General features: G+C 40.8%; 1 protein-coding gene across 1 annotated transcript in view; it reads right to left on the bottom strand.

Annotated features, from left to right (window-relative positions):
- Positions 1-9,912: 9,912 nt before the first annotated feature.
- Positions 9,913-22,648, bottom strand: part of tbc1d22a (TBC1 domain family, member 22a) — a gene marked incomplete at both ends in the record, with an annotated part of 131,828 nt that continues 119,092 nt past the window's right edge. Inside the window, one exon of the mRNA XM_083907262.1 lies at positions 9,913-10,041. Coding sequence (XP_083763388.1) covers positions 9,913-10,041 — 129 coding nt within the window. The remainder of the gene's footprint in view (positions 10,042-22,648) is intronic.

The raw sequence follows: 22,648 nt of genomic DNA, 5'->3' as shown, positions 1-22,648 counted from the left end.
TTATTAAACAAAAAGAGCAGCACTACAAATAACTAGCTTACCGGTGTACTGCGTAAACTGTTTTGAAAGTTTAGCGTTACTTCAGAGACGCTTTTTAATAGTCGGGAGTCACGTAAACATTGACTTTATCCAGTCAATCGTCATAACCCGCCATGCGTTAATGTGCGTTAAACACCGTTTAAAGCGTTTAAACATGCCCAGCACTATTATTATTATAATATAGTAGGACAAAGAAAAGGTTTTACCAGTAACATTAATTTGAGTTCCACTTCAAATGACTATTAAAACTGCATAAGTTTCCTGTTTTTTTTCTGGATGTGTTCCAATAAAGTGAATGAGAAATAATAATAATAATAATAATAACAATAATAACATCATATTAAATCCCTTGGCAGCCGGAGATGTAGGAGAACAAATTGCTGGTTGCGGATCCCTCTGCTTTAAAAGACTGAGGCAGTAATGATGGAGCAGCTGACAGTATCAGTCTTCAGCAGATGATATTCCGCCTCGTAACAGATCGCGTCGGCTTCCTCTCCGTCTCGCTCACTGTCAGTCGACTCAGTAAAACACATTCACTGGGCTGTAAATTGCACATTTGATAGCCGCGGGTCTGCGTGGCGTGATGTGACACAGTTCCCCCCGTGTTGCCGTGTGGGTCAGACCATTTTCATAGAGGCTTTTAGTATTGTTGAGGTGTAACTCATCACCAGCCAGCTCGCTGCTCACTGAATTTACAGCAAGGGAGGCCAAAAAAAAAAAAAAAACAAAAAAAAAAAACGCATCTCTATCAACTCTGTAGCAGACAAATAATCCATGCTGGGTCTTCCCACGGTTATTTGACGAGATGAGATTATGTGTCAGGACCAAAGGTGAAGATCCAATATTGCCGTGAAAAAGGGGGGCGGCAGTAGTCTGTTGATACTTGAGTCACGTCTTGGATCACACTCATGACCGACATGTAAACACAGCAGTTTACACAACTTTTTTTTTTCAGCGGCACACACCGAGGTGTTAATAGATCTGTGCACTGAACACATCCATCTGTCCACCCTGCTAAAAAAAAACAAAAAACAGAGACAGTTTTTAATACACATTTTCACCTAAAACAGTCTTAAAATATCATATTTAAAGGGGACATATTATGCAAAAACAACTTTTTAATCATTTAAATCCTTATATTTGGGACTCTGGAGGCCCTATCAGTCGGCAAAGTGTGAAAAAAGATGACTCAGTCATGTTTTTGTGGTCCTCCTCAGTCTAAATACAGGAGATAAAATATGCGATGTTGACTTAAGCGCGCATTGCTACGTCACAATGAGACATTCCTGGAATTGTTGTCTCGTGGAGCCCTAAAAAACGCGAGAGTGCAGGTGAGGGCAAGAGTATCCGGAAGAGTGGAATTGGGGAAAGTGTTCTGTGGCTGCACAGTGCAGCGCAGAGTTCTACACAAACTTCCAGCCTCAGAGGATACATTTTATATATGATGGCATGTGTTAGCTAGAGTCTGAAAATGACAGTTATCATACTTTTTTTTTTTTAAACAAGTTCTTCTTAGATCTGTAGTGACATATAAATAAAATTAAATGGGTTTTTAATACTTTGGTACCTAAGAAATCTCAAATGGCACAGATGGTGCCAAGCTGTGCCAAAAGTGAGGACATCTCTTTACTAAAACCTCTGTAATTTCACTCTGCTTCATTTCATTTCACTTTGCACAGCTCATGTCCACATGTTGTTACATGACCTCCATGTGTTTTAAAGCTCCTACTGCATATTTTAAAGGTGATATTTGCTTTAAAATGCAATATTTTTTTAGGCGAGAGAAAAGTGTAAACTAATTTTAGTGAATAAAAGAAGACGTTTTGAAATCACAAGAAGCAAATACTGAAATAACGACTCGAGGCAGCGACCCCGTAAGATACTAGAGAGGCAGAGGAGAACAAGATGATGCGTCTGTGACAAATGTGACAAGCAAAACTACTGGGACTTCATCTGTGACTGTATATTACCGAGTGACAGTCACACACGCTGACATTCTCGAGAAGAAAAAAAAATAAAAAGCTCAGTTTGCTCTGCCGACTCTCAAACTCAAGACTGACATTTTCAAATGAACACATTTTGCAGCAAAAAAAGATCGGAGTTTGACATTTACATTTGAAATAATGTGTGTTTTCAAAGTCACTTTAGTGCGTTTTCTTGCTGATAACAGCGCTGCGTTAAACAAACTGCAGATGCTAGATTACATTATTAAAACCTTTCCATTTGTGACACTGTTTACCATCCAGTGTGGAAGAAAAAAAAACACTGACCTCTGGAGCGACTGCCTTCTTACCTGCATAGAGCAAAACAATTATCTTTAATGGAAGACGGAGTGCTTGGTGCGTCTTGGATTCGGTTAATGGTTAGCTTTGTCGGATAAAAGTGAGGCCTTTTTGGTGTGCGTGTGTCATTCACCGTCACCGGGCGAAAACAGCATTAGCTGGAGAAGCGTCACACTTTAGCGGGCGGCAAACAAGGCTGATAAAAGCATTGAAGTACAGCATTAGATTTAAAAAAAAAAAAAAATGGAAATGTTTCTGCTTTCAGAGCAATAATTCTGGATGTACATCAACTGATGTGAGAGCTGCACCTTCTCTAGTCTCTGTTTCCAGCTTTGTTGGATGAATGGAAAAGTAAAATAGTAATAATCTGTCCATCGTCGAAGAGAAGAAAACAAAAACTATCCTTCATCTAACCAGAAATGCTATTTTCACTTGAACGAACCGTGATAATAGATAAGTGACGGTTGCGCACACTGCACATCCACAGCTCGTTCTTGCCTCGATAGAACTGGACGTTTCCTTCTCGGAAAGTATTTAGGATTATGTCAGAGAGTTGCAAGATTTGTCCATGGGGTTTTCTGTTGCAGTACCCCACAGTGGCCACCATGTAAAAACTGTCTTCAAGGTGCTCTATCCAGTTCATATAATACATCCATGGTTTGCTTTATAACTTTTATTTTCTTTCTTTCCTTCCTTCCCCTGGGTTGGTTCATTATATTACAGCGCAACCTATAGGCCTGGCGTATGTACTGCAGCGTTTTGAGTCGTTTTCCTCAAACCATGAAATGAATCCATGACATTTTCACTCTGTTTTCTGTGTTCAATTAACCTCTGCATTTTTTTGGACATGTTATCTTTCTGTGAAGAGTTTCTAACCAACTCCTAATATTCACTTCACAGCAGTTGATGGAAACACAGAAGCATCTGAATTGGACTTGGAAACTGGAATAAACTTGTGCAGAGCTCGACTCGCTGCTGTGTTTTTGTTCTTGTCCGTCTAAACACCACTGTGGCTGTGGAAGAGGATTCAGATTGACGCGTGCACGTCATGTCAGCGGTGAGACTGTCAGCAGCGATAAGAAGACGTACAGAACAGATCTGATGGGAGCTCACTCTCGTTTAGAAAAAAAAAACTACTGACAGAGAGACATTCTAGATGCCAGACGTATGACCTTTATTCATTAAGATTCTGAAATGTTAAGTTAAATTATTTCTTCATTACAGTAGAGCATCCTTTGTTTTAATTGCTTACCAACGTTAATCTGCGAAGAACACGCTGTTCCAGAGAAGCTGCATTTGTCACCGACTGAAAAATCCAAGTGTAACTGAGCTGCTTTGACTATTTTACCAGCTCACAGAAAAAAAATGTTTTCTTTAAAGGTGCATTATGTAATAAATCTTAAGCAACTGGCCATAAAATCCTCCTAATATGTCACAGAGACTCAGGAATAATGTTCATATAACAAACTGAACTTACCAACAACAGTACAGCCATAATATTTGCATAAAGAAAAATATTTTACAGACTGCAAATCATGTTTTTGGTTTGAAATCATGTTTTGGCATGTGGCGCCACCTACCACCGTCTACCAATCATTGCAGTCAGTAGAGTCTCAGCTGCCGAGCAACCGCGGGTTGCCAGTTACGTCAGAAAAAAAAACCTAAAAGACCTTGGTATTTTGAATTAGAATGTAGTAACCGTTTATTGCCACATTCTTACATATGGCACCTTTAAGTTTGAATTTAAGATTTTAAAGCTCTTATTTTTCCCCTCAGCTGATCTCACGTTTTCCTTTACAGACCAGTATTAAATATTAGGACCACCTGACGCCGACTCGTCGACTCCCTTCACTGGATTTTCCTGTAAAGGCAGACGTTCTTCTGCAGAGGAAAGAAACACAGATGAACAACAGAGATGTGCATTTAATTTAATATATCGTCACTTAACATTGAACGGGTGAGAAGCCAGAAACTATTATTTCCATTCAGTGCCCGTTTCCTCAGCGGGAATTTTAGATCGAAGTCGCTCTACGTCATCGCTGCCACGGACTCAACAGTGCGTCTCAAATTCATCCTTCCTCGTGAGAAACTAACGCGACTGCTGTGCAAGCGTTTTCTCCTTGTGAGGTCGAGGAAATTGATTTTTGGAAAGACGCTTAAAAATGACTTGTTTAAACGTGTAGATTCCTTGACACCCCGCGACAGTGTCCCCCTTTTCATCACCGATCTGTAGAAGTAAGGGGTGTTAACTAACTTACTATACAGTAATTCCTAATTTGACCCCTGGGGTCGCATTTTTTTATTAGCTCGCACTAGATGTGAAATAAAATGTTATAATCATGTGTGAAATACTAGATTTTTTAGATGTTTTGTACCTTTGTAGATCCACTGTGATCTGTACGCATAACATTTTCAGGTTTTTTCCGCAATAGTTGTTGTTGTTTATAGGTTATTATGCCATTATTTCCCTCGTCCAATTCACTGGAGATCAGACTCCTCTGTATGTGGACGACTGCTTTTACGAAAAGGCCTCACACTGGTAAATAGTGCTTTATAGGCTTGTAAATTAGACAAGTAAAAATGGCACTGAGTGGGTAAAAAAAAAAAAAAAAGTGTCCTCGAGAGCTCAACGACACAAACAAATTAAGAAAACATACCAATAAAAAAAAAGCCACCAAAATGAGCAGCATGTTGTCAAATTGATGAAGATGTTTTTCTAATTTGCTTGTGTGTGTGTGTGTGTTTTCCTGAGCTGCAGTGCTCCGAGTGCCTCCAAAATAAACCAGCGGAGGCTCGTGCTATAAACGTGACATACTGTGCAAATAAACAGTAAACACCTCCGATATGTAGAGGAGGAGAATGGCCGCGAGCAAACGGCCAAAAAAGAACAGTCGACTGTGCTAAACGCGCGCGCTGTATCTCTTTAGCTTCACGGTGCTGCGTCTTGTGTTAGTGCGTCGACAAATCTTTCATTCTCTTACACTTACTGTGTGTGTGTGTGTGTGTGTGTGTGTGTGTGAGAGAGAGAGAGTGCAAGCAGGGGCACCTTCCTGTGCCCATTGTTGGTTTTAATGTATTTTTAATTTCCCATGAAGTGACTGGAGTCCTCAGTGACCGGCACTCCATAATTGGCTGCCTGTGTGAACATCAGTCAGCTTAACGAGAGTGAGGAGCTTCTACTGCTGCTGCTGTGTGTGCTCTCTCTTTCACACACACACACACACACACAGGTATGCACTCACATCAGCTGTGTCTCTTCCTCTTGTTTCGTCTTCTCCGTCTTCTTTGCTATCCGTCCTCTGCAAAGCACCTACACACACACACACACACACGCAGAGAGAAACACTCACACAGAGCGAGAGGGGAAAAAGTCTCATTAATGGAGCTTCTGCTGCCAATGACTCCATCCAGACAGTGTTTACCTGTGACACTGCGTCTGCAGGGAAACGCCGCTAGAATGCGACCGATGCAATTGGATGCACGCAGCGAGTTCACCGAAGCTTAGCTGGAAAAAAAAAAAAAAAAAAGGCGACACAGATTCATCCATTGACTTTAAGTGACTGCAATTGGGAACATTTAAGTGACATACAGTACGCCGGCACCTGAAAAAGACACAGACACAATGCGACGCCACGTTGCGAAAAAGGGATTTTTTTTTGTCATATATAGGATTTATTTACACTTTCTATTTACATATTTTTTGTTTCAAAATCTTCTCTGTACACATTTTTAAATCCAAGAACCAGTGCTCCTGTCCTGTCACCCACAATGCTCTAGTATTATTAGATTTTTTTTTTTTTCCACCCCCAGTTTGTTTCATCATAAACATGTGTGGAGAAGCAGAGAGTAGAGGGGGGGGGGGTTACTTAAGGATACTCTTAGGAAGAAGATGCTCTAAACTGTGTTTGAAGTTTGCCTCAGTGTGTGTGTGTGTGTGCGTGTGTGTTTATGCACTCGGAGAAAAAATAAAAAGGACTCCTGTCTCGACAGAACTACGTCGCAACATGGACGCGTACGTGCAGAGAGCCAGCGGGGGTTATCATTTTTGACACGATGAGCAGCTGATTGTTTATTAAAAACCATCGCACCGATCTTATAGGCAGCTGATTCTTGTTAAAGGGAAATTGCTGCATAAGACATGACAGCAAGAACTCGTCTGAGTTTGATAAAGAGTTTGGCCTGTGACACACTCACTCATTCACTCACACAAGTGTCAACCTATCTGTGTTGCCCTGAATATGTGCAATAAGGCGACGTCGTATCTTTAAATGTAGGACTCGGGATTATAAACTGGACAATAATTGACTGCTTGCTAATCCTCACCTCGGCTACTGTTGTCATGCTTGCGAAACTTCTCGTTCTCGACACACACACACACGTTCAATTTTCAGTTACAACAACACAAACTCCCCTTGGTTTTTAGTCGTGTCTGCAGCCATTTCAATCTACAATTTTTTGCAAGGTGTCTTTTTTGGGGCAGAATCTGGCAACGCAGACCACCAGGTAAAATGCTGCTGAGCTTTAACACTATTGATCACACATGACATTATCATTTTATAGATTGCGTATTAATGTCCCACCTCTAATTGCAACTTTGGGTAACACCTTATAATAAGTACACACTATTAGCATTAATTAATAATTAATAAATATTGAATTCATCATTTATAACACATGAATACTCATTAGTATGTATACCCCTGTCAATAATGCTTCACTAATGCTAACAGTGTGTACTTATTATAAAGTGTTACCCAACTAATTTAAAGCAGTTATCTTCAGTTACTGTAGGGCTAGGCAATAATTGAACACCAAATTATAATAAAAAATCAAAACAAAATATTGTGTTTTTGTACTGTGCAAACACACCGAGACACATTTTCAAGCCCGCATGTAGAATGAGAAGTAGAATTATGTTTTACCTTCATTTTAACCTGATTGGGAGAAATCTGACACAGTCCTACAAACTCTTAAAACACTAAATGCTAAAGTAAACCACATCAGCACACGGAGGCATCTGACGCGTGACTAAACTATACCCAAAAAAAACATTAAGCTGCAATTACGGTTCATGGGAGAAGTTTCACAAACAGTCAGTGGGTGATTTTTTTGGAGTAAATGCCCAGAGTAAAAATCACACAAAAAACTAGCTGTGCAAAAAAAGAAAAGAAAAAAAAGAAATCTACCTTTTCACAGGAAATGCAACAATTTCATTTCATATTGCTTTTGAACATCTAAAACCTCTTTTGAGTTAATTTTGAGGTCGTCGTCTCGTGTTTTCAGAGTCAGGCACAACTTAACAGGCATGTCATGTAAACAGTATAAAACATTAAAACCCAAAAAAGAAAAAAAAAAAAAAGGACAAATCTTTAAAATGCTAATTGGAAGATTACATCGCATACAAAGAGAGAGTGAGAGCGAGAGCGAGAGAAGGAGGGACTTTTGTGGACTTTTTTTTCCTGCGTCAGAGAGCATGGGAGATGACGGGGCGCTTGTGGAACTGGTGAAAGTTGACAAAAGAAGAAAAGAAAATATCCCACTGTGCGATCAGGGACTGGCAGCTCTCACAAAAAAAAAAAAAAACACAAAAGCGCTCAGAAATCTCCAAATGTGTCCCCCTCCCTTCACAACTATGCAACGCCGTCTTTGTGGAGCTCGCTGACAATAACGGATGCTTTCAGAGTCGCAAATAGGGCTCCGAAAACATCTACAGCACAGCAGCAGCAGCAGCAGCAGCGTCATGTTATGTCATGAATGTCTGATCGCATCCCCGTCACCACCTCCTTTAAAACATCACACCGATCTGGTGACAGTGACTTTAGGTCAAGACACATGGTTTCAAATGAACACGTGACAAAGACGACAACAAAAAGTAGACGCAGAGAATAATAACAAGGCTGTCGTTAAGCTGTTAACGTGTGTGCGGTTTGCTATGACGGAAACAAAACAACACAAGACTATATTGTCAAGTCTCTAAGCATTGAAAGTGATTTTTCCCCACCATGTGACCCACTGAAGAAAATAATCCATTGTTTTTAAAATACGAAATAGGTGGTTTAGTGCAACAAAAAGCATCAAGAAATCTAAAAAAAAACATTAAGACAATAATTTGTTTTTGTGAGTGTGCCCAGAACAACTCCAGGATGCTCTCCACATCTGATGACATTGCTTACTTATTAATGAATACCTACTAAAACTATACCATCTGGGTTTTTTTTTTTTAAGGTAATGACATAATTCTCTTAAACTGAACTTATTCTGTAATCTCAACTCAGGTTAGCAACATGTTTAAAATGTCATAAAGTTGTTTTGTCGAACAAAAATGTCACCGCCGGTCTCCACTTATACCAAAACCACTGAAAAAGATAGCTTAACCTAGACATAGATACTATTAGATAAGGCTTGTAAGAGAAAGAAAGAAATATACTACATACCTTATTTAAGGCAAAGCTGTTACTATTGTTTTTCCACAATTTCACAAACAAAAGGTTCCTATGCCATGGGCTAAATAATCGAATAAACTGCAAATCGCGTGTTTTGACACTGAACTGAAGGGTACGTAATGGTGTGAGTCTTTTTCCTGTCACAATAAACACGATAATGAGTTACGGTCGTTGTACGCTCTAATGAGTGAGTTTTTATATATATAATGGTGTTCTGAGGTAGGAGTGGAGGAGCAGGAATAAATAAGACTTTACATACTGTAGAGTGAGGTCGGAGGAAATCCTGATGAGTGGAAATAAATAGCTTAATAGACTCTACTGACTTCTGTTTGTCTGTTACGTTGGTGATGGTGGGAGAACAAGGACAAAATACATTGATTTTATCAGTGCGCATGGTTTATGGAAGGACATGATTATACCCTCCCTCGCTCTCTCTTTCTCTCTCTCTTCCCATGTAAAATCCTGATTCTGTGTTCATGAAAAACAAAATAAACAAAAAAACAATCCCGCGTGAAGAGAAGGAAGTTCCTGTGTTGACCAGTAGAGGGGCTCGGATGCGCCCTTTTGCCAAAAGAGAAAGGGTCACATTTTTGCCTTGGGGGGGGTAAAGAACAATGTATTGCCATGGTACTGGAAACAACAGTAAAGCAGAAAAGAACCACCCAAGACTACCCCCACCCCCCCCCCCCACTCCCCAGGCACTGCTGAGCACCAGCTCACAGTCCCGCATCAGGCCTGAGGTCGTATTCTCTGGGGTGTCAGCGAGAGCAGAACACACACTTAAGTCATGGTCTTCTGTGATGACGATGAGGGTTTTGCACTATGACTGGAATTGTAGGAGTGCTTTCAGAGCTGATCAGAGAAAAATACACTTTAAAAAAAAAAAAAAAAAAAGGCTCCACATCAACTTGTTAGAACACGACACTGCCGCCTGTCCTCTCCTCCAAGTCATTGGTTGATTTGAATCTCTTAGTTGCAGAATGGCCCATTAGGCCGATTGGGGGAAAAAGGGGGTTAAGAATAAGGGGAGGTCCTTCCATACAGGAAATAGAGAGGCCTTTAAGTTCAGTAGATGAGCGTGGGGAAGGAAAGGGAGGAATTGGAGGAGAAGGAAGGGAACGGGATCAACTGCAGATGAGCCACGCTTATCATCTCTTGTAGTGGTTGGGCGCATCAGCAAAGGCAAACTTCAACCGGTAGGCTTCGGCAAGCAACACGCTGACTTCCTCGTTACCCCAGTGCATTGTGGGAAGGTTCTGCAGGAGGATCATTAACCCCTGTAGAAAAAAACCAAAAAAAAAACAAGAGACAAGAACAGAAAAAAAAACATTAACAGGAGGATTAAACATGTTCATGTGATGTGATATCAATAGTTTCATTGTCACTGTTGGAACTTATGTCTGAGACACTTTTCTCGTTGTTTCGATTCACAGCTGAATCAGTCGTATAACAGTTTGCTCATGGAGAGGAGGGAGAGACAGAAGTGCAGCAGCAGATAGGAGTCCTAAAACCTCGCCACTGCCATCTAAAGAAGGCACCTCTCTATGTGAGGAGTGATAATGACTATGTGGTCCTTCTTCTGTTTTCACCATCTACCTCGGTCCCACAACTCCACATTAGACATTCAATCTGCATATAACGGAATAAGAGGATCGCTGAAGCGCATCTCTGTGTGCGTGCATTGTAAACTCTTAAACAACCATGAAAAAAACATTGCACAATTGACTATGTTGTTGTTGGTCAATGATGAATAGCAACAGGCTGACCACAACTCATTTTAAGAGCAACACAATGTGGGCCCTGGGTGTAGAAATAACAGCATTTGGAAACGAGCAGTGCCCGGTGTAAGATAGAGCCCTGTATCAGATTTTGAACCAAACTCATACTACAGTGTGTGCATGGAAATGACAAATCTCAAGATAATAATGCCAAGATTTTTTTTTTTTTTCAAATGACTCCAGAGGGGCTCATCCTGTTATTTGTTATTCTGTATTCCTTTTTATTTGGAAAGTACTTTGTGTGTAAGGTTGGAAATAAAATTAATATCATGACATAACATTTTTTGTTGTTGTTTTGCTGTCTTCAAGAGGGTAAAAACGTGTTGTGAGTTTACTGTGACCCTGTAAACTTCAACCTGTAGACTTCGGCAAGCCGCACACTAACTTCCTCATTACCCCAGTTGTGAGTTTGCTGTGACCCTGACCAGAGGCTGGTTAAAGGACTCATATTATACCCTATTTCTCCAAGTTAAGCTAGTTCCCTGGTGTCCTAATGAACATGACTGTGACATACTTTGGTCAAAATACTTTAAGGATGAAGCACCACAGCAGTTCAATCACCCTGCCAAAACAGCCCTGTTCGGAACGCTCGGTTTTGAGTGCCTGTCTCTTTAAATGCAAATGAGACACAGGAAACTACGTCAGCGTCACTGAGGCTCCGGCAGCTAATAGCTAGCATTTGGAAAAGTGATAATTGCCGGCACATTGCCGTCATATATTAAATGTAAACCCTCTGAGGCTGGAAGTTTGTGTAGAACTCTGTGCTGCACTGTGCAGCCAAGAATAGAACACTTCACAGACTTGCGCTCTTCCGGATACTCTTGCCCTCGCCTGCACTCTCGTGTTTTTTAGGGACAAAGCGGAGCTCCGCGAGATGACAATTCCAAACTCTGACGTCAGATACGGTGCAGAAGTCAACATCGTGTGATTTATCTCCTGTACTTAGACTGAAGCAGACCACAAAAACATGACAGAGTCATCTTTTTACACACTTTGCCGACTGATAGGGCCTCCAGAGTCTCAAACATAAGGATTAAAGGTAATTAAAGGTAAATGAACGCACAGCATGTTTTAGCAAAATGCCTCCAGGTGCTCTTAAGACGCTGCATTCACAAGTCTAGGGCACACAGATGAACTGCAAACATAATGTCTCTGGCCACTGGCTGATGCCAGACATGGAGGAATAAGCATCTCTGACTTGATATCTTATATGGATGAATAAAATGGCTGAAATATGCTGCTGGAAGAAAATTATGTGCGACTATCTAAATGCAACAACAGCACAAAATATTATTACAGGCTGTAGCCGCATTTGTGATCTGACAAAGTATGCCCTTAGGGGTCTTGTCTGGTGCGTACAAGTTTAATGTTAGTGCAGCAGACAGGCACAGTTACACTTGCTTTTTTGCCTCCGTCTGTGTGTTTGAGTGTGACAGAGACGTTATTAACTCAGTCAAAGTGGTTTAATAAAAGCTGGGAGGAAGAAAGTGCCATAGGTGGGTGAGTGTACGGGGGGGGGGGAAGAAGTAAAAGAAAGGATAGAGTGTCAAGTACAATTCAGTGAGGTTCAATCCTTTTCCCAGATTCCTCCTCTGTACATTACTGCGAGGGTGGAGACAGAAAACAGCAACACACACACACACACAGTCCGTTTGTCTCACTGCTAACCAGTCTCATTCCCCTTTGAGAGAGAGGCATTAGTCTGTGAGATTGAACCTGTGTGTGTGTGTGTGCGTGGCTATCAGTGTCTCTGGAGTTTTCATCATCAAGGCTGAAATCATTGCCGTGACAACAGGCTTTACGACCAATCACGATGCTGATAATCACATTGGAGGACATGTCACGCTGGGTCTTCTGGTGTCTGCACTCATTTGACTCCTGAGTAATTTGCTCTGCTTCAACACTGTATTTCTTCTTTTTTTTTTTTTATAGATAAAAAGGTGCCATATATGAGAATTTTACAAAATTAATACATAAAATCATCATGATGTGTCGTCAGAGATCAGGTAAACATGTTAACCAGTATTTGTTTTAGTTTGGTTTTATGGTCCGATGTGCCACCCACCAACGCCCACTCAGCCTCAACCAGAGAGGAAGAAAGAATTTAAAGTTCTCCAGTGGAAAATGTGCTTGAAAAACAGACAGCTCAAACCTCAGACTTGCCGACGTGGATACTTTTCCTCACCGACAGGAAATCAAAACGGAGAATGTCAGCCAAGGTTAGCCAACTCTCATCTCGCTCTCGTTCACTTTGTTGATAGAAATTTAAAATATGTTATGTTTTTACAGTCTGTTACTGTTGCTGTTGTCGTCCTTAATAACTGTTGTCAATCTAATGCAGACACACTTTCACTCTAACTGGCTACCCTGGGCTAGGATCCATCCATCCATCTTCTACCACTTTATCCTCCACATGAGGGTCATGGGGAAGCACTGGTGCCAATCCAAGTTGGCATAGGGCAAAAGGCGGGGTACTACACCCTGGACAGGTCGCCAGTCCATCACAAGGCCACCTAGAGACAACAACCATTCACTCGCACACCTACAGTCAATTTAGAGTGTCCAATTTACCTAATCCCCAAATCTGCATGTTTTTGGACTGTAGGAGGAAACCCACGTACACACATGCAAACTCGCCAACTGTGTCAACCCCAAACATGATCATTGTTTTAAAATGAAAACAGATGGTGAGACAGTAATATATGTGGATGTGTAAGTACATGCATAAGCTGAAGAGGAGGAGGACAAATGCCTCTTTGTGTTTCAAAAACTGTCAACCACACCCATCTAATGTTTTGAATTGGAATGGAAGTCACGAAAGGTGGTAAATGGTCGCTGAAGTACGTATTTTACATCTAATGGGAACATAATATGCAAAATCAACTTTTAATCATTTAAATCCTTATATTTGGGACTCTGGAGGTCCTATCAGTCGGCAAAGTGTGAAAAAAGATGACTCACTAATATTTTTGTGGTCCTCCTCAGTCTAAATACAGGAGATAAAACACACAATGTTGACTTCCGCGCTCACTGGGACGTGACAATGCGCTAAATTCCTGGAATTGTTATCTCGTGGAGCTCCAACTTGTCCATAAACGCATGAGTGCTGGCCAGGGCAACTGTACCTGAAAACCGGAAGTCCACAAAGTCCGCGAAAAGTTCTATTCTTGACTCCACAGTGCAGCACAGAGTCCTACACAAACTTCCAGCCTCAGAGGATTTATCTGTCCAGTGGATACATGTTATATATGACGGCAATGTGTCAGCTAGAGCCTGCAAATGATCACTTTGCCAAATGCTAACTGCTGTTAGCTCCCAGTAGCCTCTATGGCTGATGTCATTTCCTACTACACATACAGATACTACACTAACCCTAAACAGATCGTTCTGAACAGGGCTGTTTTGGCAGGGTGATTGAACTTTGGTGCTTCATCCTTATGGTATTTTTTTGACCAAAGTTCATTAGGACACCAAGGAACTAGGTTAACTAAGAGAAATAGGGTATAATGTGACCCCTTTAATTATTAGAATATAGCGCCAATGAGTCTCTAATATAGACTAATTCTAAACCTCTATTTTATTGGTATGTAATTGTGCTTATAAATGTTTATGCACATGCCAACTGTTGTGAAAGTCAAACCACGCTCAACTTTAATTAGGTATATTTACCACAACGAGGCACTTTGTATTATTTTACCTTCTGACAAATTAAATCCAAGGTGTTTGGCTCCATTAATTTTTTTTTGCCTGTCTTGGTTTTAATGAGCTGCAGTGACGACCCTGATGACTTCTCAACAAAAAAAGCATTTGTATTCCGAGTCAAGCCTGGGGGAAAAAAAACGTGCACAATTTCTCCAACTAATGAAGCTTAAAGCTGCACTCCTAGCAAGATCTGACAGATTAGGTGGAGTTTGTTTTTCCACATCTGTTTTTCTTAATAAACCAACAGGTGAGCCCAGCTGAATATCCGTTATGACATACAGTCATTTTTTAAAAAAATGTCCTGGCTCGACTTAAAGAGCAGCTGGTGATTACAGCGGTGACTGACTTTTATGAGCCTTAGGCTCCTTAAATGCGTTAAACCCCCTCTTCAAGTATTTAAAAAAACACAAGCAGCGAGAGAGCGCCTTTTAAAATGCGAGCACATTTGGCCTCCAGTGTTCGATAAACATAAAACAGGACTACGTGATCACATTCTCTCCATAACAATTCTTGATGTGACTATCACCAACATCATTCCACTTATTAATAAAAAAAAAAAAAGTAAGAGATTCTCCTTTAAAAAACGACCTGGACCTTGACTTTGAAAGGTCAGCAGCGTTATGGTTCAAAAAGATGCACTTCTCTGAAGTATATCAACACCAAGGGATGGAGAAGGGAGGGGGGGGGGGGAAGCAAAGGAAGAGTGGTAGAAAGAGAGGAAAGCAGCCTCATCAGAATTCAGCTTGCCTTCCTCTCATCTGTATTCAATAGAGCATCACTATCAGCTCTCTCCTTTCATCACTCACCCTCTCTCCCCCATTCAAACACACACACACACACACACTTTTGAAATCCACCCATTTTACTCACAGACAACAGGGTGAAGGGTGGATGCATGTTCTGTGTTTATGCTACGTTTGCTCCTGTGAAAACAATCAGATACTGGAATAGAATCTACGTAAGCAGCACATATACCTGTGAAGTGTGTTTGACACTCATCACTAACAGTTAATTTGGAGCAGACTTATCGCCCGAAATTGTTCTTACCGCAGCTGTTTTCAGTTTTGCGACTCTGCAGCTTAGCTACTTCGCAACTGTAGTGACTTGTTCTTATCAAAATAAAACAACAAAACAAACTAGAGCTGCAACTAGCGATTTTTTTTTCGTAATCGATCAATCTGGCGATTGTTTTCTCGATTAATCGTTTGGTCCATAAAATTTTAGAAAATGTTAAAAAAAACGTTGATCAGTGTTTGTCAAAGCTGGAAATGACGATTTTTCTTTCTTTGTTATGTGAATCAAAGAAACAAAGAAAATATTGACATTTAAGAAGCGAAAACAATCAGAAATCTTGTTTTCGTAATGAAAAAAAAGCTTCAAACCGATTATTAATCTATTGCTGTACCGCTACTTGCAGTAGTTGACACGTTGTCCCAAAAATGGCTCCAACAGCAACAGTAATGGAATAATAAGCTCTAGTCCAGGGGTCATCAACGTGGTGCCCGCGGGCACCTGGTAGCCCGCAGGCACACTGCACTTCACTTGCATGTATCCATATGATCATTCAGTAAAAATCATTGATATTGTTAAATATAAACTGATAATCGTTAGGAGTAAGCACTGAATTTAATGAGTATGCAATTGAATGCATAATATTAATCATTTAAATAGTGGGGTAGGGTTTTAAAAGGGTTCTAGGTGGAACCTGTAAAAAAAAGGTTCTACCTGGAGCCCAAAAGGGTTCTCCTATGAGGACAAGCCGAGGATCCTTATATGGTTCGACTTACTACTTTTATTTCTAAGAGTGTAGAGCCGATTATCAGAGTCCAAGTGCTATTTGAAAGCTTGGATTGTTCAGGCAGCACTGCAGATACTTAATTAGTGGCTGTTAGATTAGAACACGTGTGAAAAACACACGAGTGAAGCAAGAGATGTTTTTAATCAAAAGAGATTGTTCCTGCATCTGTTGTAACTAAGTAACCAAAAACCCGGGAGCTGCTGAGATTAGTGTGAGGTTGAATCACTGAAATCATATCTACATTCAAATAAAAATCATAATAATAACGACAACGCATCGGCAAAAGTTCAGCTCTCCATCTTCGCGCGGTGAAACAGGTACGTGTCAATGGACGTGTGTCACAACTGTGTGACGCCACAGTACGTGAACAGCCCCTGAGGCTGTACAAAAAAATTAAATTAAATTCCCAAACACATCCATTTAATGCCCAAAATTCTTTACACATCCACACACACAAACACCCACAGATGTATTATGTGATAGGCCAGTATTGGCTTATGTAATCCAACATGCTTTGATTATAACACTGTGGCAGAGGAGGATCATTCATGAGACGACAAGAAAACATGTTAAGAGATTAAATAAGTGGGATGCTAGAATACAGAATAGAATAGAGGGCTTTATCTACAACTTTATACAATAAGATAAAGTTAAGCAACCCTGGTCAGCACATATAACAAAACACTATAAAAACCCAAAAAAGGAAATATGAAGTCAGAATAGACAGAAAACAAACGTTAACCCTGTCATTCTACAAAGGTGGCAGCCACATATAGAGTGAAATAATGAATAAAAAATATTACACCGATTGTATTAGCTACTGCACATTGTGAGTTATTGCACTGATGTGGTCAAAATGTCAAAGTTTATTCAAACTAGAACCTTCAACACTGTGACTGAGAAATGTTGCATAATACTCTCGACGGTGGACTTTATTTAAAAAGCTGAATAATATTTTCCCCTTCACTCACTTTGTTTCTTCACTTGTATGTTTGACCTTCACACTGTTAAATAATGAAAGCACAGGATTCGAGACAGAAAAGGGCCGTTCTTGGCTTTCTGTTTCGCAAAAAAGTTTGGAAAATTCACTTACTGCAGTAAAACTATGCCCAATGCTTCTAAACTTGAGAGTGTATCGGACACATCATGTCTACTATTTAGACAGCGTTGCTGAAACAACAAATCTAATGATGGGCTGAGACCTTTGTACCGTATTGTACATATAAAATTAAAATACGGGAGGGTACGGCCCCAAAATGGATGACGTTTCAACTGCAGTGATGAGGAAAGTTTAGGTAAAGGATAAGGAATAAGAAGGAGGCACTAATGCAACATTATGGATAACAACTGCTGTAAAGTATTAAGGAAAAAGAAATGAGACGGATAAATAGCAGGAGGGAAACTGCAATGTGACACCATATCTTTATAAATCAACAAAGGCCACTGATTACTATGCAACAGGAGAAGGGCCAACCACTGTCTAATCAAGAGCTGCTCGGAGTGTCACAGACGCTCGTCTACACAACCAAACCTACACACGAGTGCAATCGTGCATGCTCCACCACACACTTACCCGCACACAGTGACAGAGGAGCTTCATTAAGAGCATATTTGTGCTTGGTGACCATCTGCTGGCTATCACTTCTGTTGGGCTAATGACTTTAATAGGGTTTAATCGCATACATCTCACTGTCAGGGGGAAATACTACACCCACTCCACAGCACGCAGGTGGCAGCACTCCACGCTGAGAGGCCGCGAGTGTCTGCGTGAGTAAGCGTATTGCGTTTGCAAGAGGGAAATAAGGGGGGGGAAATCTGTGCAGTGGGTGAAATCAAGTGTATGGTTTTGTGTTTGTGAAGGATGTATGTGAAATTAGAAACAAGAGAGGTGTCACAAAAATGTATAATGTAATGTGTAATGTGTGCATTGCTATTCTTGAGGCACAAGGAAGCCACTGCACCACGGACCAACGAAAACATGGTCAATGGTGCGGTATCTTTAAGATTACTTAAGCAGCACATTAGACATGCCTACATAGGTGGGTTAACAAAGCATGTACACCAGGGGTGTCAAAGTCAAATGACCTGGGGGCCAATGAGCGTCTCGTGTGGTCAAGAGGGGGCTGGCCTGGAGAACAACAAGTGGGAACATTTTGGAGATAATAATGTGGACAACTGTAATTAAAACACCAAACACAGGTGCAACTTTCGTTGATGTGTCTAGCTAGAAATTCAAAAAGGCCAACTCCCTGTTGAGTTGAGGCCACACTTATACACAAATAAAAGTGCTTTTAGAGTGCTAAGTAGAACCATATAAGATTCTTCGGCTTGTCCTCATAGGAGAACCCTTTTGGAGGGTTCCACCAAGAATCCTTTTAAAACCCTTTATTCAGGAAAGGGATTTTAAAGGGTTCTCTGGATCAAAAATGGTTCTTACTGGAACCATTAGTGTTACCAAGAACCCTTGAAAAACCCTTTCTTCGGGAAAGAGTTTTTCAATCTATGCCGAAGTTATAGGGCACTTCCTGTTTTGTGGCGAATGGTCGAAATTCGGCAAAAACGCAAAGGGTTGCCGTGGCCACGCAGTTTTTAATCCGCAAAACCTTTCGACAACTTTCCACCTTTGATGCGTCTCGTACAAATTGGCTCATTTACGTGACTGGAAAGCCACGGATATGTTCCGTGGCTCGGGCCCCAACAAGCTTATTTATATTATGTAATTGAATGTTGTATGTGATACCTTTAATAACGTGATATTTATGACCCAATGTCTTATTATTACAATGTCTTGCTAGTAAAAACAGTACTAGCAAACATATATTATATTCTATCACCTCGCTGGCAGCTGTGCCTCAGCGACACACTGTGTTTAAAAGATGGTGAGGTCGTGGGCCATGGTTTCATTATAACATGATATTAGGTGGGGGGCCGCATGTAATCGATAGGGGGCCCGTGAGTGTTGTTGATGGGACAGAGGATCAGTGGATGGTGGAGGAAGAGGATCTACTGGCCAAGGACCACAAACCCATTAGTGCAGAAAGGGTGTGTGTGCTGGCTTCCAGGGCTGCAGCTCAGACTAGACACACACAGATACTTCAAATCTAGACAGTGAGGTCACTGGGCTCATATCTGGAGCTGTACTTTTGTCTCTTCCTTGTCTTCATGGTTAAACTGTTACACTGATGATTCAGAGGAGAATCAAAAAAATAACGAGCAAAGCGTCTCGCACATCAGTATCAACGCTACGTGTCGTCTTAAATGTAAAACAGCAATTACTTGTATCGTAGCTCACTTCTTGAGCTTGTGCTTCGTTTTAAACCCGACTTTGGCACAATTTCCTGAAACCTTTCTTTTCAAACTGCTTTTTCAGCTCAGATGTTTTTTTTCATTTTATTCTGCCTGCACACCTTCACTTCACACACGAGCAGAACCATCTCCTCAGCAGAGAATTATCCGTTTCCCTGCGTTCACCACTTAAAAAGCAATGCACCTCGCCTTTAAAAGGAATGACAAGCAAACCTCTGATTGGTTTAATTGAGGTTATGCCCTAAACACACCTACGTATAATTTAGACACTAAATACAACCCCTTTGTGCCTTGGATAACTAGCCAAAAAGGAGCTTGACACCTCTGAATGCATTTGTGCTTGTTTAACTATCCCACAATACTAACAAACACATTGATCCACTATTACTGTATACATTCACGACAAAAAAAAAAGCAATTAGCGCTACATCTTCTCCACTTGGCAAGGCTTAAAGTGGTTAATGGATATTGATAGTAAGGGTAAAGCAGATTGTCAATAGAGTCAGTGCTAAGCCTCTTTCTTCAGAAAGTGATTCAGGTACTGTATTGTGCACACTGCTAATGGAAAAGCATTCATTGTGTATATAGTTATGACTGCAACGCACATCTAACAGGGGTAGGGTGATTTAACCGTCAATTCCGCTTCATGTTTCCGCAGCAACATAAAGATGGTTTTAATTCAAAAGGGAAAAAGTGACTTAGTACAGTGTTGGACCACCTCAAGCTGCCAGAACAGCTTGCACCTTGGCATCCAAGCTCTAGCGAGAAAGACGTACTCGATTCGTCCAAAAATATTCTCACACTCGGTGTTCTGATCGCGGTGGTGCAGAGATCTGTCTAACATGTCTGTCCAAAAATCTCCCTGAGCTTTTTAATGCGACTGTGTTTCCGATCCTCCTTATTCACTGCTCAGTGACCTCCAGTGCCCTTTGGATGTCTCCCTCTCTCACACTACAGTATATAAAAGTAAATAAAGTAAAAAAAAAAAGCCACACAATAACCTGATTCTCACCAAGGCTGGCTCAAGGAAAGACAGCAGATATTCCATATTCCACTGGAAGAGTTTGGTACTTTACACAATCTTTGCATTTAATTGACAAGAGTTGTATCAAAATAAATGATCTGTGCTGCTCTTCTGTTGGGGCACAAAGCACAACCGAAAGTGTGGAGCTAAACAAACACAGCAACTTTGAGAAATTCAATTTAGTACAATCTCAAATGAATTAAAGTCCTGGTTTGGTCCGGCTAACACAATAAATCAACCTTTTCTTGTGTCACGTAAACAATATATTGTGTTCATCTTCTTTGTTGCATTTATTGGCAGGATGGACTGTATCATGCTGCTATAATGTCACACGACTAATTTCCCTGTAGCCTATACACACACACACACACACACTGCAGTGGGGGAAAACAAGCCAGACCACGGTGAGCTGAACTTGGTATAATGTGTGATCATATTTGTACCTTCCACTAAGCCAGTTAGATATACTTAAAATACCATTGAGACTGACTGAGTAATGCTGAACTCATACACTGAGACAAATGTGAACACAGATAGATATAGACGAAGATAAAACACACAATTAAAGCCCACTTTAGAACCAAACAATCTATTTGCTGGCAGAATGTGACAGCGCTAAGTAAACGGAGTACATCGAGTGCCCAAAGTTGTGCAAGGTGCCTCGCTGTCTTCCCTCCAACAAGCAACTAAAGCCCTTGAGAAATTAATGGGGGGGAGAGATGACAGGTGTGGTGTACATAAACATACCAAAAGACACACATTCGCGGCTAATAATGGCAAACGTCTGTAGTAGCTGTTGTGTTTCTTTGACATGTATCATTACACCTCCAAACTCCTTCAAACAACACGTCTGTGCGTGCGCACACACAGGAACATGCAGCTGCACACACAGCACACAGACCGTGTGTAAACCACGAGCACAAGCACTCCAGGTTTCTGGTGGTAATGGTGTTTTGCAGCACCCTGAGGTGTAATGGGCCCAGGCACTGCTCTGTCGGGGCCATTAGCTTGCTGTAGTTCGTATAATTACACAAAATGGGCACTCTGGCAAACAGTGGGTGCTAATGTAGGATTGAGGCACTGTAGCATGTGGAGGTAGAGGCTGACATAGGATGGCACAGTCGAGTCATCTTGTAAAAAGCCCAACAAATTAATACAGGCTGATTGTGATGTTGTTTTATTAATAATTTTAGTATTTCTGGTGTAAAAAAAATGTTTCCCAACTTGTTTTTTTGGCGTTCCTTACAACTAAGCAACAACCTGTTGACCTGTTACCGCATGGTAATTACTTAACGTACTGTTTAGGCGAGAATGGCAAGACAGTGTTGTTTTTAGAGGCTCTGTGTCTGTCTGTCTCTGTCTGTCTGTGCTTCCACACTTGCACTTGCCGATATGACCAACAGAGGCCGCCAGAGGCTTGTTGCGTGAATGGGGTGAAGTCTGCCGTCTCTGTTAATTTTGTAGCCAAATGAAACCTTGCAGAGAATCAGTTGTGAAGACTGATTCAACGATGATGTACAGTATGTGTAGTGAGCACAGTATTAATCGTACCTTGTCTAAATAAATACTATATATACCATTTATGTCATACAGAGTATAAATGATGACTTTCCAGCCATTAGTACATGACAAAAAAGTTAAAGAAGACATATTATATCTAATTTCTCCAAGTTAACCTAACTCCCTGGTGTCCTAATGAACATGTCTGTGACATGCTTTGGTCAAAATACCATAAGGATGAAGCACCACAGCAGTTCAATCACCCTGCCAAAAACAGCCCTGTTCAGAACGCTCCGTTTAGTAGTATCTCTTTAGGTCCAGTAAAACGAAACTTAAGGGACAGAAAATGACATCAGCCACAGAGGCTACTGGGAGCTAACAGCAGTTAGCATTTGGAAAAGTGATCATTTGCAGGCTCGAGCAGGCACACAAACAGTACAAATGTCTAATATATATATATATATATATATATTTCTAACATGTTTATTGTACAGTAGGTCAACATCAGTCCAAGGTAGCTGAGAGTAAACAAATTAAAATCCTGCTGTGTCCTTTGTAAAAATAAATAAATAAATAAATTAGGGCACTATAGGATGTGGGTTTAGCCTGTGGTAATTTAAATATTGTGGGAGTGAATAAGATTAAAGCACAAGAGAGTGCATGAGAGATTGCCTGAAAGCTTTCAGTACAAACAAAATCACAAGCGTGGGTGTCCTTGTATTGAGGTTATCATTTGGATACCGCAGCCACTGCTGATGCCTCAAAGAAAGGTGTCT

Source organism: Microchirus variegatus, assembly GCF_963457635.1.
Source record: "Microchirus variegatus genome assembly, chromosome: 20".
In the NCBI taxonomy this organism is placed as follows: Eukaryota; Metazoa; Chordata; class Actinopteri; order Pleuronectiformes; family Soleidae; genus Microchirus; species Microchirus variegatus.
Note: the sequence above shows the minus strand (reverse complement) of the source record. Positions and strands in the feature narration are given on the sequence as shown.